Below are 13,900 nucleotides of genomic sequence, written 5' to 3'. Positions count from 1 at the left end.
TTTGAATAACAAGTTTGGTTTCTGTTGAAATGCAGTCTATTAATGACATAGAACACAAGAAAACAGGTCTATGAGGCAGAGAATGAAGAGGTCATGGCCCATCTTAATTTACACAAAGACAGGAAGTTCCTCCACAGTCATTGCCACCATGGTATGACCAAGTTATTTTTACACCAAGTATAGATTTAGCTTGTCAACAGAAAAGAACCAAAACTATGTACAATAATTTAAAGAGGTTTATTGTGAGCAAAATATGCATGATCACAGCCTGGAGAGCCACTCTCAAGAAGCCTTGAGCAAGTGGTCCCGCCGTGGTAGGGTTACAGTTTGGTTTTATACATTTTAGGGAGACAGAAATTGCATGTAAAATCATAAATCAATATGTGGAACGTGTATATCAGTTTGGCTCAGCAAGGCTGGACATCTTGAGGCAGGGGCTTATAGGTTACAGATGGGTTTAAAGATTCTTTGATTTGCAATTGGTTAAAGAAATGAAGTTTTGGCTGAGCGTGGTGGCTCATGCCTGTAATCCTAGCACTCTGGGAGGCTGAGGCAGGAGGATCGCTTGAGCCCAGGAGTTTGAGGTTGCAGTGAGCTGTGATAATGCCACTTCACTCTACCCAGGTTGACAGAGTGAGACTCTGTCCAAAAAAAGAAAACAAAAATGAACCTTTGTCTAAAGGTTTGGAATACTAAGTTAAATAAGGAAGTCTTTTAATCAGAGACAAGCCACTGGACATATACCAAGACTCTGTGATCTGTTAAATAAATTGATGTCTTGCAGGTATGGTTTAACCTTTGCCTTACAGGTGTGTCTGACCTCCCTTCTCCTCATGGCCGGCACCTCAACTTTAAGGTTTTTCTGGGATCCCATTGGCCAAGAGGGGGTCCATTCAGTCAGCTGTGGGACTTAAGATTTTATTTTAGTTCATTTTATTTTAGTTTAGTTTAATTTGAGGTTGCAGTGAGCTATGATGACACCACTGCACTCCACCCTGGGCAACAGCGGGAGACAGTGTCTCAAAAAAAAAAAAACATTGCTGATGTCCCATAATTTGGAAAATTATATGCTTTACATTTAAAAAAAAAATAGATTCACTTGAATTGAGAGCCTGTATTATGACTTTTGTGGGCCCTAGGTAGACACTTTTGCCTCTGTGGACTTCTTTTCCTATAAAATAATAAATATCAAAAATTAGATTTTATGAATACATTGGTATAAGGATGATTATAATCCAGGCTGGATTTATTATTATATATTCATTATTATTATACTTACTTTTTTCCTTCTGATTTTAAAATAAATTAAAATTAAAACATTTTCATGGACTCCTAATAATATTGTAAGCCCTAAGCACTGTGTCTGCCTTGCCTCATGGGACGGTCAGCTTTGCGGAATTGTCCTATAAAGCCAGCAACAACCAACACGCGTCCTAGTGAGGGATGGTCCTACTATTACCAACCCCCAGCTCCCTCTACAACCAACTAACACACACAAGCACACACGCCTTGTAATTGAAACGAAGGCCTTCAAAGTAGTCACTTTGGGAAATAGTACTTTTATTATAGAGATTCTATCATTACTGAAGTTTTTCTAACAGCTAAATTTAGAGACTAAAGATGAAAATAAGACATTTAGGATTTTTTTCTTAAAAATGAAAATATTTTCACTACAAGAGAAAGATTTGGTTTTTAAATGATCAATCTTTGAAAAAACCTAAATGTACACTTGGACATTGTATTACATATATTTGGTTAAAGTACTTATTTTAACACATTGACTGCCACCCTAGAAAAAAATTTTTTTTTCCTTGGGGCCACAGTGTTTTATTATAAAAATAGAATGAAAACTTTGAAAACAAAATGATCCTTTCTAATTTGTTATTTTTTATTGTTTTCTGTGTGTGAGTTATATGCAACTTGAAAAATAGTTCATACAGCTCCCAAGGTAAAAAAATGTATGAGTCGCATATGCTTCATGAGGCCCCAGGCTCAAAACTAGCAAGAGTTAAATACAACTCACAGGGCAGTTAATTTGTTTAAAAAGGCCACCTTAGCTAGATGGTTATAAAACTAAGCTTGCAACTCTCTGCTAAATAATAAATATTTCTACTGCTGAGTGAATAACTTAGAATTATATTCATCCATTCTCCAGAAACAAACAGTGTCTATTCTATTTTTCTTGCAGTATATTCTTTCTATAAGCAGAGAAAATCTAAACAAGGTTCTGTTGACTGGTAAGTCCAAAGCTTTTATTCACCAGTTGCCATTTTGAGTAAAGAGTATGAGACTGATATTGTCACATGATTTATTGGGATTTGTTCACTATTCCCTTTTATGGGTTAATGAAGAACAAGACTGTGTGCCTTACAAAGTCCTTCTTAAAAAGTAGTAGTAATACAGCCTCCAGTGTATCTGTTTCATCTTATCAGTTATCTAAATTAAAATCATTAATTTAACATGTACTGAATTCCTGTTGTCTCCTAGGCACTGGAATGAGTGAATGCTTACTCTCTAATGAAGAACTCACAGTCTAGTGGAACAACAGATAAACTCAAACAATTTGCAAAGTGACATGATAAAATTTGCCTTTCAGAAGGATGAAAAGCAGTAGTGTGAAGACTGATAAGGGGATATAATCTTCAGAGCATGGATATAATCCTGGGCAGAAAAATGAGGCCTTAGAATAAAGCTATAGCAATGTGGTTAGAGGGGAGGGAATAGATTCATGAAATCTGCAGGAGACCAAATAGGAGGTATACGAAGTTGAGAGAGAGGAAAATTTAAAATATAACCCTGAATTTTCTAATTTGAGTACCTAAAAAAGCCTGCCCACTAATGGAAAAGTCACTGGGTTGCAAATTAGATTTGTAGATTGGTGATCAATCAATGGATCCCTTCCTAAATTTAAGCCTAGTCTGTAGTACCTTTTCCTCTTCAGCATGTATACTAAACATATTCATTCCTAGCAAAACATGCCACCTAAATATTTCTGCTATGTTTTACATCAGACCCTCTTGATGTGGTTCAGCAGCCTCTGATCTTTGGAGAACAGAGTTTCCACATGATTTATCTTTGAACGGGGAAAAATTGAAAGCATTTCTGCTTAGAAATGGAACCAGACAAGGTTGCCCTCTATCACCCCTTCTATTCAACATAGTGCTGGAAGTCCTAGCCAGAGCAATCAGACAAGAGAAGGAAATCAAGGGCATCTAAATGGGAGCAGAAGAGGTCAAACTATCATTCTTTGCTGACAGTATGATCTTGTTATCTAGAAAACCCCAAAGATTCTGACAGGAGACTTCCAGAATTGATAAATAAGTTCAGCAAAGTCTCAGGTTACAAAATCAATGTACGCAAATCAGTAGCATTTCTATACGCCAACAACAGTCAAACTGAGAACCAAATCAAAGACTCAATCAATACCTTTCACAATAGCAACAAAGAAAATAAAATACCTAGGAATATATTTAACTAAGGAGGTGAAAGACCTCTACAGGGAGAACTATGAAACACTAAGGAAGGAAATAGCAGAGGATATAAACAGATGGAAAACCATACCATGCTCGTGAGTTGGCAGAATCAACATTGTTAAAATGTCTATACTACGCAAAGTGATCTACAGATTCAATGCAATCCCTATTAAAATACCAACATAATTTTTCACAGATCTAGAAAAAATAATTCTATGCTTTGTATGGTACACGAGAAGAAAAGAATTTATGAGGAAGACCCCAAAAGCAATCACAGCATCAACAAAAATAAATAAATGGGACCTGATCAACTTAAAAAGCTTCTGCACAGCCAAGGAAACTATCATTATAGTGAATAGACAACCTACAGAAAGGGAGAAAATATTTGCATGCTACACATCTGATAAAGGGCTGATAACTGGAATCTATACAGAACTCAGGAAAATCAGCAAGAAAAAAAATCAAACAACGCCATTGAAAAGTGGGCAAAGGACATGAACAGAAACTTTTCAAAAGAAGATAGACTAATGGCCAAAAAAAATTGAAAAAATGCTCAACATCTTTAATCATCAGGGAAATGCAAATAAAAAGCACAATGAGATATCACTTAACTCCAGTGAGAATTGCTTCTATCAAAAAGTCCCAAAACAACAAATATTGGTGTGGGTGCGGAGAGATAGGAACACTCCTACACTGCTGGTGAGACTGCAAACTAATATAACTCTATGGAAAGTAAATATGGAGGTATCTCAAAGAACTAAAAGTAAAACTACCATTTAATCCAGCAATCCCACTACTGGACATTTACCCAAAGGAAAAAAAGACATTCTATAATAAAGACATCTTCACCCGAATGTTTATAGCAGCACAATTCACAATTGCAAAGATATACGAACAACCCAAGTGCCCATCAATATATGAGCGGATTAATAAAACGCGGTATATGTATACCATGGAGTACTACTCAGCCACAAAAAACAATGGTGAAATAACACTTCTTGCATTGTCCTGGATGGAGCTGGAGCCCATTCTCCTAAGTAAATTATCATAAGAATGGAAAAGCAAGCACCACATATACTCACCATCAAATTGGAACTAATTGATCAACACTTATGTGCACATATGGAAGTAACATTCATCGGGTGTTGGGCAGGTGGGAAGGGGGAGGAGGGGATGGTTATATTCACACCTACTGGGTGTGGCACGCACCGTCTGGGTGATGGGCATGCTTATAGCTCTAACTTGGGTGGTACAAAGGCAATATATGTATAACATAAACGTTTGTATCCCTGTAATATTCTGAAATTAAAAAAAAATCTTTGTTTATCTACAGTCTTCTCACAGAGTGAGTTTGCAATGTGTCTGTTGAGTGGAATGGAAAGGAATAGAATTGAACTGAGGAGGAGTGCAATGGGGAAGTTCAAGAATTCAGTATTCTTAATCCATTTCTTGGGTTATATTTATAAGACTGTCTTTTGGATGGTTAGATGGGTAAAGTTGGAGTGGTTTGCTAGATATATTCATGCTAATCTTTTTAAAAAAATTTTTAAATTTTTTTTGTAGAGTTGAGGGTCTTGCTATGTTGCTCAGGCTGATCTCAAACTCCTAGCCTTGAGCCATCCTCCTGCCTTGGCCTCCCAAAGTGCTGGGATTACAGGCATGAACCATAATACCTGGGCCCAATTAAAGAATTGATCTTTAAGATCAATTCATGTTGATCCTAAAGAAAGCAAATGAATGACCAAATAGCTTTTTAAAAACATGGTACAGCAGACCTAAGACAACCTTCTTTTAGCGTCCTCTAAATTTATGAAGATAAAAGTAATAGCAAACATTCATTGAGAGGCCAGGCACTGTTAAGTGTTTTATATGCATTGATTTACATAACCCTCCCAATGACTGTGTGAGGTGGGAATTATTTTTATCTCAGTTTTACAGATGGTGAAATGGAGGCTTAGAGAGCTTGGGTCACAATAAGTAGTGTAGAATCTGGGTTTGAATTTGAGTCTATTTATTCCAAAGTGCATATTTTTATTTTTTTATTTTATTTTATTTTTTATGTATTTATGAGCCGAGTCCCGGGTGCAAGTCCCACAGCTCAGGGAAGCACACAGCGTGTGGGGACCAAAGTGCATACTTTTAACTATTACAGTTTCTGCCTCCAATATTGTATATAAAACATCTACTGATACTAAGGAGCTAAAACGTGGGAAAGGTACAATCTTGGCACACACATCGGAAGTTCCCCTGATTGTTTTTCATTAAAAATGTGCTGCACAGCATGCGATTTCATAAATGCCATCAGCACGTCAATAAAATGAATGCTGAGCCTCCTGACTGCTAAAATTTGTTTGGCACATAAGGTTCTTTATTTCTTTACAAGGCATCCAATGTGTCAGCTACTCATTCCACGTATCCAACCAGTTATAAGTGCTCATTCTTCCCTAATAAAACAATCTCTCCTTTGAAAACATCACCACTGAATCATTTCCCTGTATCAGCATTTCATGTAGGATTGTTTCATGGTTCAATCACTATTCTGTGAGATGTTAATAATTATGTTAAGTAAAATAATAAAACAGACAAAAGTATACGTGGCCAAATAAGTTTGCCAAATCCTGCATCAAGAAGTTCGAAGTCTTTTTTTTTTTTCCTTGCAGTACTTCTCAGGGCTTTTATTATACTGGTGTGTGTTGCAGACCTTCCAAAGCAGCACTGTCCCAACATGTGTCCACAAATGCCAGACATGTGTATAATTTTCAACTTGATAGTAACTATGTTTAAAAAAACTAAAAAGATACAAGTGAAATTAATTTTAATAAGGTATTGTCACCTAATAGATCCAAAATATCTTTTCAATGTGTAATCAATATAAGAAAGTTATTCATGAGACATTGTCATTCTTTTTATATATGTATTTTTGTCCTAATTAGCCAAGATCCAGTGCATACAACACATCTCAGTTCAGACTGGCCACTTTCCAAGCACTCAACAGCCACATGTGGCTGGATACCAGGACAGCCCAGCCCAGGACATGGTATTCAGCATTTCTCTACTATCTTTGACCACGAAACAGTTTTTTTTAGGGAGTATTCACCAGGACTAATAATATTCTGTGGAAAATTCTTTGGGATGTAATACTATATGTTATGTAAAAAATAAAAATAATTTCTAAAAATAGTTTATTTCACAAACACATTTTGTGTTTCTAAAAGATAACCTTAGCATACCAGCCAAAACTTTGATTTCTCGAAAGTTATTTGCCAAAATATTTCTTATACATAGATACGTTTCTTCGGCTTAAGGTCTCTCAGATTTTAATATTCTAAAATTTCCAATCTTACATTCAAGAAGGTTAAAATCTTCAAACCCGAAATCAAACTCAAACAGAACAGAGTAAGACGAAACCGGAAATGAAGAGGGGAGATAAGTACGGACAGGAATATTGAAGTAGAACTTGGAACCCCTGGCTTATTTTCCTTAATGTTTTTTTCAAAGTCAAAATTCTTTTTTATTTATGTTTTTGACATACAAAAAGTTGTACATAGTTAACGCATACCATTTGCTGAGTTTAGTTTTTAATTTTTTACTTTGTGTGATCTCAGTCATCTCACATCCTCTCCTTCCAGGACCTTGGTTATTCTGCCTTTTAAGATGAGGGTTTTCAACTACATCATCTCTGAGCTCTATTCCGGCTCTAACACCTGGATCCTGACTTGTCCCTTAAGAACCATAAATAGGCTGTAGCTATAGATCTATTCATAAGCACCAATAGAGACAAAATCATATTTTGCTACTGTAACAACATGATTAATAATTCAGAAAATAAAAGTCACTCAATTCCATAGATGGTTAGCAGGCAAAGTAGAAAATCCCTAAAATAATTTGGTTCTATTTGTTGAGAAGTTTCAAAGCTTCTTACTCACTTTTGCCCCCGAACTATTCCAGTGTTTAATTTCAAAGAGACTTGGCATCAATAATCTATATTTGTGACAAATTTGATCAGAAGTCCAGAAGACTTGCTAAAAAGACATACCGAAACATGCAACACATGAAAAAGAAGTTTAGTTAATATTTCCAGTCACAAATAAATCCTTAAATTAGTGGCAATTTTTGAAATATGTGGTGCTTGTTTCCTTCCCAGGGTACTAAAAATTGCAGTGATGTGAGAGTTTGTATTAATCCAACGGAATCAGTTTGTTTTGTTTTGTTTTGTTTTTGAGATGAGGACAGCTGATTTTTATTCATCCTATTTTAGTAACAAATTATACTGGAACATTGGCCAAATGGTTTTCAAATCACCATTGAAACGAATTTATTTTTACATAGTTAAGTATAAACATCTCAATCATACCTTTCCCAGAAAGTGATTACTATTTCAATTTGATTAAGTGAAATGAAAATTGAAATTTCATTTCTATTTGCCTTCTTTCTTTCTTTCCGCAGCTGTTGAGAAATGCCCCAACGTGAAGGTGCACTTTGGCCACAAGCTGTTAAAATGTAACCCTGAGGAAGGAATGATCACGGTGCTTGGGTAATCACGGGTCAGGTTTTTGGCTTTAGGGGTAAAGACTTGGTGGAGAATTGTGTCTGTAAAGTTTGTTCTTTGTGGCTCTTTTGAAAGAGTCAAATGATTACTGAAAAGATAATTCACATGGTCTTTAGATTCAAGGAATTTTGTGTTGAAAACAGGCCCTGCATGTCTTCTGAATACCGACACCAGTGATTCTTCTATATTCTCGTGCTCACTCGCCTTTCTACAGTGCTGGGTTTGAAACTGGTGACTGTACTCTGCTTCGGACTCTCTCCTCCCTTGAAATGAGTGACCCTCCCAGACCCCGCTCCTCCTGTTCTCTTTCCAGGTGCTGTTTCTCTGCCTCTCCTCAGCTGATTCTGTCATATTTCCTCTAAATTAGTTCCAAGCCTCATATCCCACTCTTAAGATGTTATGGGTTCACGGTCATGGGTTCGACAATCACCTGTAAATTCACATCTCTAAAATAAACATCTCTGGTCTGGTTTTCTTTCTTCATGCTCAATCCTGATCAAAGTCTTAATCAGTTAATGTTGATTTCCCATCAAACGTCTTTGCAGGAACATCTCGCCATTATTTCAAATGCAACTAAAACCTTGATGGTCTTTCTCCCAAAATATGTCCCATTCCTGTCTTCTCTAGTACTATACCCTAGTACTATTGCCCAGGTAATTAGAATAATTTCTGGTGTGTCCTTTTTTCCTGTTCTCTCCCATTAAATCTATAAACACTCTCCAGTCTTTCTTACTCCTGGCTTCAGAGTCTGTCTTCCTCCTGCGGCAGGACGGGGCTTAGGGCTCTTGTCCCTGCATGTGTAGGCTGTTGTTATCACCTCATCCCTGTTTTCCCCTCCCCTCTGCATTCTACCTCCTCTTCAAACTGCCAAGTAAAGTTTTTTAAATTACCGCTCTTCATACATCATCCTCCTAATGGAAAAATTCATTTTCTCCCTTTTGCCAGAATAATGTATTTAAACCTTTTGTCTTAAAATTCAAAATTCTCCTGTTCTCCTCCTGCCTTTCCCTCCCCACATTGTATCGTTTTCTTAAGCTCATCTTCTGATGCCTTCTTCTCAAGCCAAATGTTTTGCTCCTAGAAAATGGGGGTGACATCCCTGTGACTGTTCACACTAAGTCATTTATACACTTGGCACGTATGAATACATTGTTCATTCATACACTAGGAATACGTTGCCCCCTTTTCAAGATTCTCTTCCTTCACGCAGAATTCAACTCTGTGTCACACTTCTGTGGCCCAGCACATCTTTGGTAATCAGTACGGTTGTGTGCAATTCTCATAAGCAAACTCATGACTGGGAAACATGTTTTTATCTTAATTTTATATCTATTGACTCTAAGTCAGATATGTAAAAGTGAGTTTTTCTAAGTTATTCATTGAGCCACCACTTTTCATAGCCAGGTAGGGGGACATTATTATTATTTTCACCATGGGATATTTTGTTTAGGATGGTCCATTCTATTTTTCAGATCTGACAAAGTTCCCAAAGACGTCACTTGTGACCTCATTGTAGGATGTGATGGAGCCTATTCCACGGTCAGAACTTACCTCATGAAGAAACCTCGCTTTGATTACAGTCAGCAGTACATTCCTCATGGGTACATGGAGTTGTCCATTCCACCCAAGAATGGAGACGTAAGTCTTTCCCCTCTTCTGTCTTCTTTCCACAGCCCTCCCCCCGCACAAGTGGAGAGCACATCCCAGTGCAGTGGTTCCCGGCAGCACATCTTGATCACTCCTGAGGTCTGTCACAACCACCTTGTAATTAATAACACTCTGGGATGCACAGGTATCTCTTTCATAATATCATTCTCACTCCCTCCCTTTTTGATATGCTCTCTTGAGTGAAAAAGAAAGGAGAGAGGAGTCACAACCACCCTATGGGAAACACACAGGGGGTTTGCATTATGTAATAATGTTATCTAAATTGTTTTTAACCAGCATTTCTAACCTTTAATATTGCAGCAGATGATAAGCAAAATTGGTTTGATCTGTCATTTCTCTTCCCTCCCTTACCTTTGGAGACATAAAAGAATGTAGAAGTGGTCAAAACACAGCAAGAAAGAAAAGTAAGGATATTTCCTCATCCAGTGGTTTCCTCACTACCCACCTAAAACACCGGCTCATCTATGGCTTTTCCATTTTGCTCAGCAAGTTCACCCAACCCGAAGCCACTGTCCTTCACATCTTACCTCATCTATACTTTCCTCTTCCTTATGAATCCTTTGTTTTAACCACTCCAGACCCACACGTTTTTGCCTGCCAAGCTTTTGTTTCCTATACTTCTAATGTGACACCAAAGCGCTCATTGTCTGTCTACCACTTGTATCACTTTTAAAAATAAGTTATTTGGCTTTTCATATGTGTCCATCTTGCCTATTCAACTGCACAAGAAGACCTCTGAAGTCAAGGAGATATGCACTTATTTATTTCTATCTGTGTGTTGGGCTTTCTTTGAGGCTGAAAAAGCAAGAAAAGCATGATCGCTTCTCCTGAGACACAAATAACTATAATACAGTGGGAAAATGTTAGGTAGAAGACTATGCTGTTGTTTCAGTGTTCTTCTTACCATGTCAGATACACATGGAAGGTGCTCTCTAAGTATTTGTAGAAAGTAATACAAATTGGAAATACTTGGAATAATGATTGCACATTTTTATGTATATCATTAATACCCTTGGGAGCTTTCAAGAGTTTGAGTCAATTGGGTCTTTGGGTCCATTGGTCTACCCAAGCAATCAATACTTAGGCTGTTATTGTAGGCATTGAAAGGGAGTCACTAAGGAGACAAGACTCCTCTGTACTATTTGTGTTTTAGAAAACAAATGATCAGAATGTCTTATCGTTGTAGGATTTTTTCTTTCAAAGTTTTTTGTAAAAATTATTTTTAAAATTTTGATTTTGGCTCATGAGATTTAATCTTAAGACTTTTCTGTCCAGTATAGATAAGTGCAAAATAAGGCAAAAAATAAAGTAAAAGACTATTACATATATACCTATCCACATTTATATTTTTTATATATACATATATTTTTATGCATATATGTGTGTGTGTATATATACATACAGAGAGAGAGAGAGAGAGAAGTGAGAGCATATTATACTGTGTTCTCAAATCTTGAATTATATTAATACCTGGTATCAAAACCCCCCCTAAGGTTGAGTTTATAAGAACAGAACACAACATATTTTTCAAGGCAACTACTACTTTATGTAGCAATAGATGTGCATGTCACCATGCATATGTTACTGGTTTAAATTACTATGGAAACAATTATAAAGCAGAGTTAGTTTTATAGATGTGCTATATTAAGCACTAATCAAACTTACATCCTTTTTTTCCTGCAGTTTGCCATGGAACCCAACTATCTGCATATTTGGCCTAGAAATGCCTTTATGATGATTGCACTTCCTAATACGGTAGTATAAACTCCCTTATCAACTAATTTTGCATCTATAATTAATTTTTTGCTGCTTTTGTACTTAGCATGTGTATACGTAATTGATCTTTTCATTGTTTAATCTATATAGTGATCATATGTTTTAAACTTTGGAGTTAGTGAGGAAAAACCCACAGGGCTTCTAATCATTAGTATCTACTTTGGCAAGAAGAGTTAACTAACATCAATGAATGACAGGAGTTTATGTGTAGTGGTGCCTGTCATCTCCACCAAGATAGGGCAGGAGGAACTTGTACTCCATGAAACCAAAGAGATGTTCTTCCAGCCTTCAAGGTCTGTAGGACGCTGCAATACATATTGTCAAAAAAGAGCATGGTTTTTCTTTCATTAAACCCTAAGGGCTTTTTTCTACTCATTTCCCTGGTTAGTTGCTATCTGTCCTAGGGTCAGTGCCTATGGTGTTTGCCTGGTGAAAATGGAGAGTTTACAGTGTAGAAATTCTCCTGATAACCGAGGCGGCCAGAGAGCACCCCTGGAACTTGGCAGAGTTTTTCTCTGGGAGGGAACAACGTGATGGCTCCCTGCCTGTCTGCTTGGACAGTCTTTCCAAGAGTTGGTCACAGCAAGAAGCCCTTTGATTTAGGGATCAGCTTGCAGCGTCAGATCACCCAGCCCCCGTTCCCTCTCACTCTGTTCCTCTTCTCACAGAACAAATTGTTTATGTGCACTTTGTTCGTGCCCGTTTGCCCCCATTCCCTCTCACTGTGTTCTTCTTCTCACAGAACAAATCATTCACGTGTACTTTGTTCATGCCCTTTGAAGAGTTTGAAAAACTTCTAACCAGTAGTGACGTGCTGGATTTCTTCCAGAAATACTTTCCAGATGCCATCTCTCTCATTGGAGAGTAAGTTTCAAGACGTGCAATTGTGCCTTTAGCTCCACTGACTTGAGTTATTCTAAATGCAAAACAAACAAAAAAAAAGTTATACATCTTATTGCAGTTTTGGTTAAACCTGATGGATCCATGCAGTGACCTGGACAGAAACATACATTAGAGCAAAAGTCTTAAGTGGATGTTGTGCTGTGAGCAGGAATTCTAAAAAAACCCATGCTATGGCCAGTTTCTCCGGGAAAGATCAGCCACCAATGTCCCTAAGCTTTTGTGCATCTTGTGCAGCCTCTTTAGGCCTGTTGAGGCTTGGCATGCCACAGAGACAGGCTGTGCTTTTTCCTACTGTAGATACACAAATATTTAGCATAGCAGATATATCTGGCAGCCTCAAGTCTCAGATCCACCACTTACTAGCCACATAAGCTTTCCTATGTTTCAGACCCTTCATGATAAATGGTTGATAATAATACCTATGTCAAAGGGTTGAGAACTAAATGAGATCATGCCTGTAAATCACTCAGCGCAGGGCCTGGCACGTATTAAGCTCCCCACAGTTGACAACCAATTGTCTGGTTTATGACTTGCTGCTCCTCTGGCCCATGACAACATCACCCTCCACATGGACTTTGTCACGTGTTCTCATTCAATGCCTCTGCTCCCACTGTCCTCCCTCCTGGAATCCAGCTCACTTGCTATAGCCAAGGGTGTCCCATGGAGGCAGCACAGTATTGCAGAAAGAGTAGGCCTTAGTCAGTTCAGGCTGCCGTGACAAAACTACCCTAGACTGAGTGGCTTGTAAATGACAGCAATTTATTGCTCACAGTTCTGGAGGCTGTGAAGTCCAAGATCAAGTCACCAACAGATTCGGTGTCTGGTGAGGTCCCACCCACTTCTTGGTTCATAGGTGGTAGTCTTTTCACTGTGTCCTCACAGGGTGGAAGGGACATGAGATCTTTCTGGGGGTCCCTTTTATAAGAGCACTGATCCCACTCATGAGAGGTTCCACTCTCAAGACCTAATCACCACCCAAAGGCCCCACCTCCCAATGTCATCGCATTGGGGTTTAGGAGTTCAACACAGGAATTTTAGATGGACATAAACATTTAGTCTATAGCAGAGTGAGATTTTAATACTGCTTCTACCCCTTACTGCCTTGAGTCTCACCTTTAAAATGGGTATCAGAATACTTACCTTAACACAGTTGTGAAAATTAAATGAGCTAATTATGTAAAAGAGATAGCCCACTGGCTCATAATAGGTCTTGTAAAAAATTGCCAGTTCACATTTTTTCCTGCAGACTAATTCAGTCTATATTGATCCCTTTTTCCCCAACCATGAAGAGAAATCTTTGCACACCAAAATTAGCCCTTATATATATTTAAAACTGGTTCCATGGCTATTTTTTTACCTCTCTAGCCAGATTTAAGATTCTATGTACTGTTTCTCCACTATAGCTTCCACAAAACTCTATAGATGCTTTATAAAATTAGGGTTTTTTTTTTCCTTTTTCACTATAAGCATTATGTGTTACAATAGATCTCTTGAACTTATTCCTCCTAACTGAAATTTTGTACTCTTTGAT

General features: G+C 37.7%; 1 protein-coding gene across 1 annotated transcript in view; it reads left to right on the top strand.

The window, feature by feature from the left end:
* The window catches only part of KMO (kynurenine 3-monooxygenase), a 40,102-nt gene that overhangs the window by 14,601 nt on the left and 11,601 nt on the right, over positions 1-13,900 (top strand). Inside the window, exons 5-9 of the mRNA XM_069484550.1 lie at positions 2,189-2,237; positions 7,920-8,007; positions 9,495-9,660; positions 11,374-11,445; positions 12,209-12,330. Of these exons, the coding sequence (XP_069340651.1) occupies positions 2,189-2,237; positions 7,920-8,007; positions 9,495-9,660; positions 11,374-11,445; positions 12,209-12,330 (497 nt within the window). The remainder of the gene's footprint in view (positions 1-2,188; positions 2,238-7,919; positions 8,008-9,494; positions 9,661-11,373; positions 11,446-12,208; positions 12,331-13,900) is intronic.

This window comes from Eulemur rufifrons, chromosome 11 (genome assembly GCF_041146395.1).
Source record: "Eulemur rufifrons isolate Redbay chromosome 11, OSU_ERuf_1, whole genome shotgun sequence".
Classification (NCBI taxonomy): domain Eukaryota; kingdom Metazoa; phylum Chordata; class Mammalia; order Primates; family Lemuridae; genus Eulemur; species Eulemur rufifrons.
Note: the sequence above shows the minus strand (reverse complement) of the source record. Positions and strands in the feature narration are given on the sequence as shown.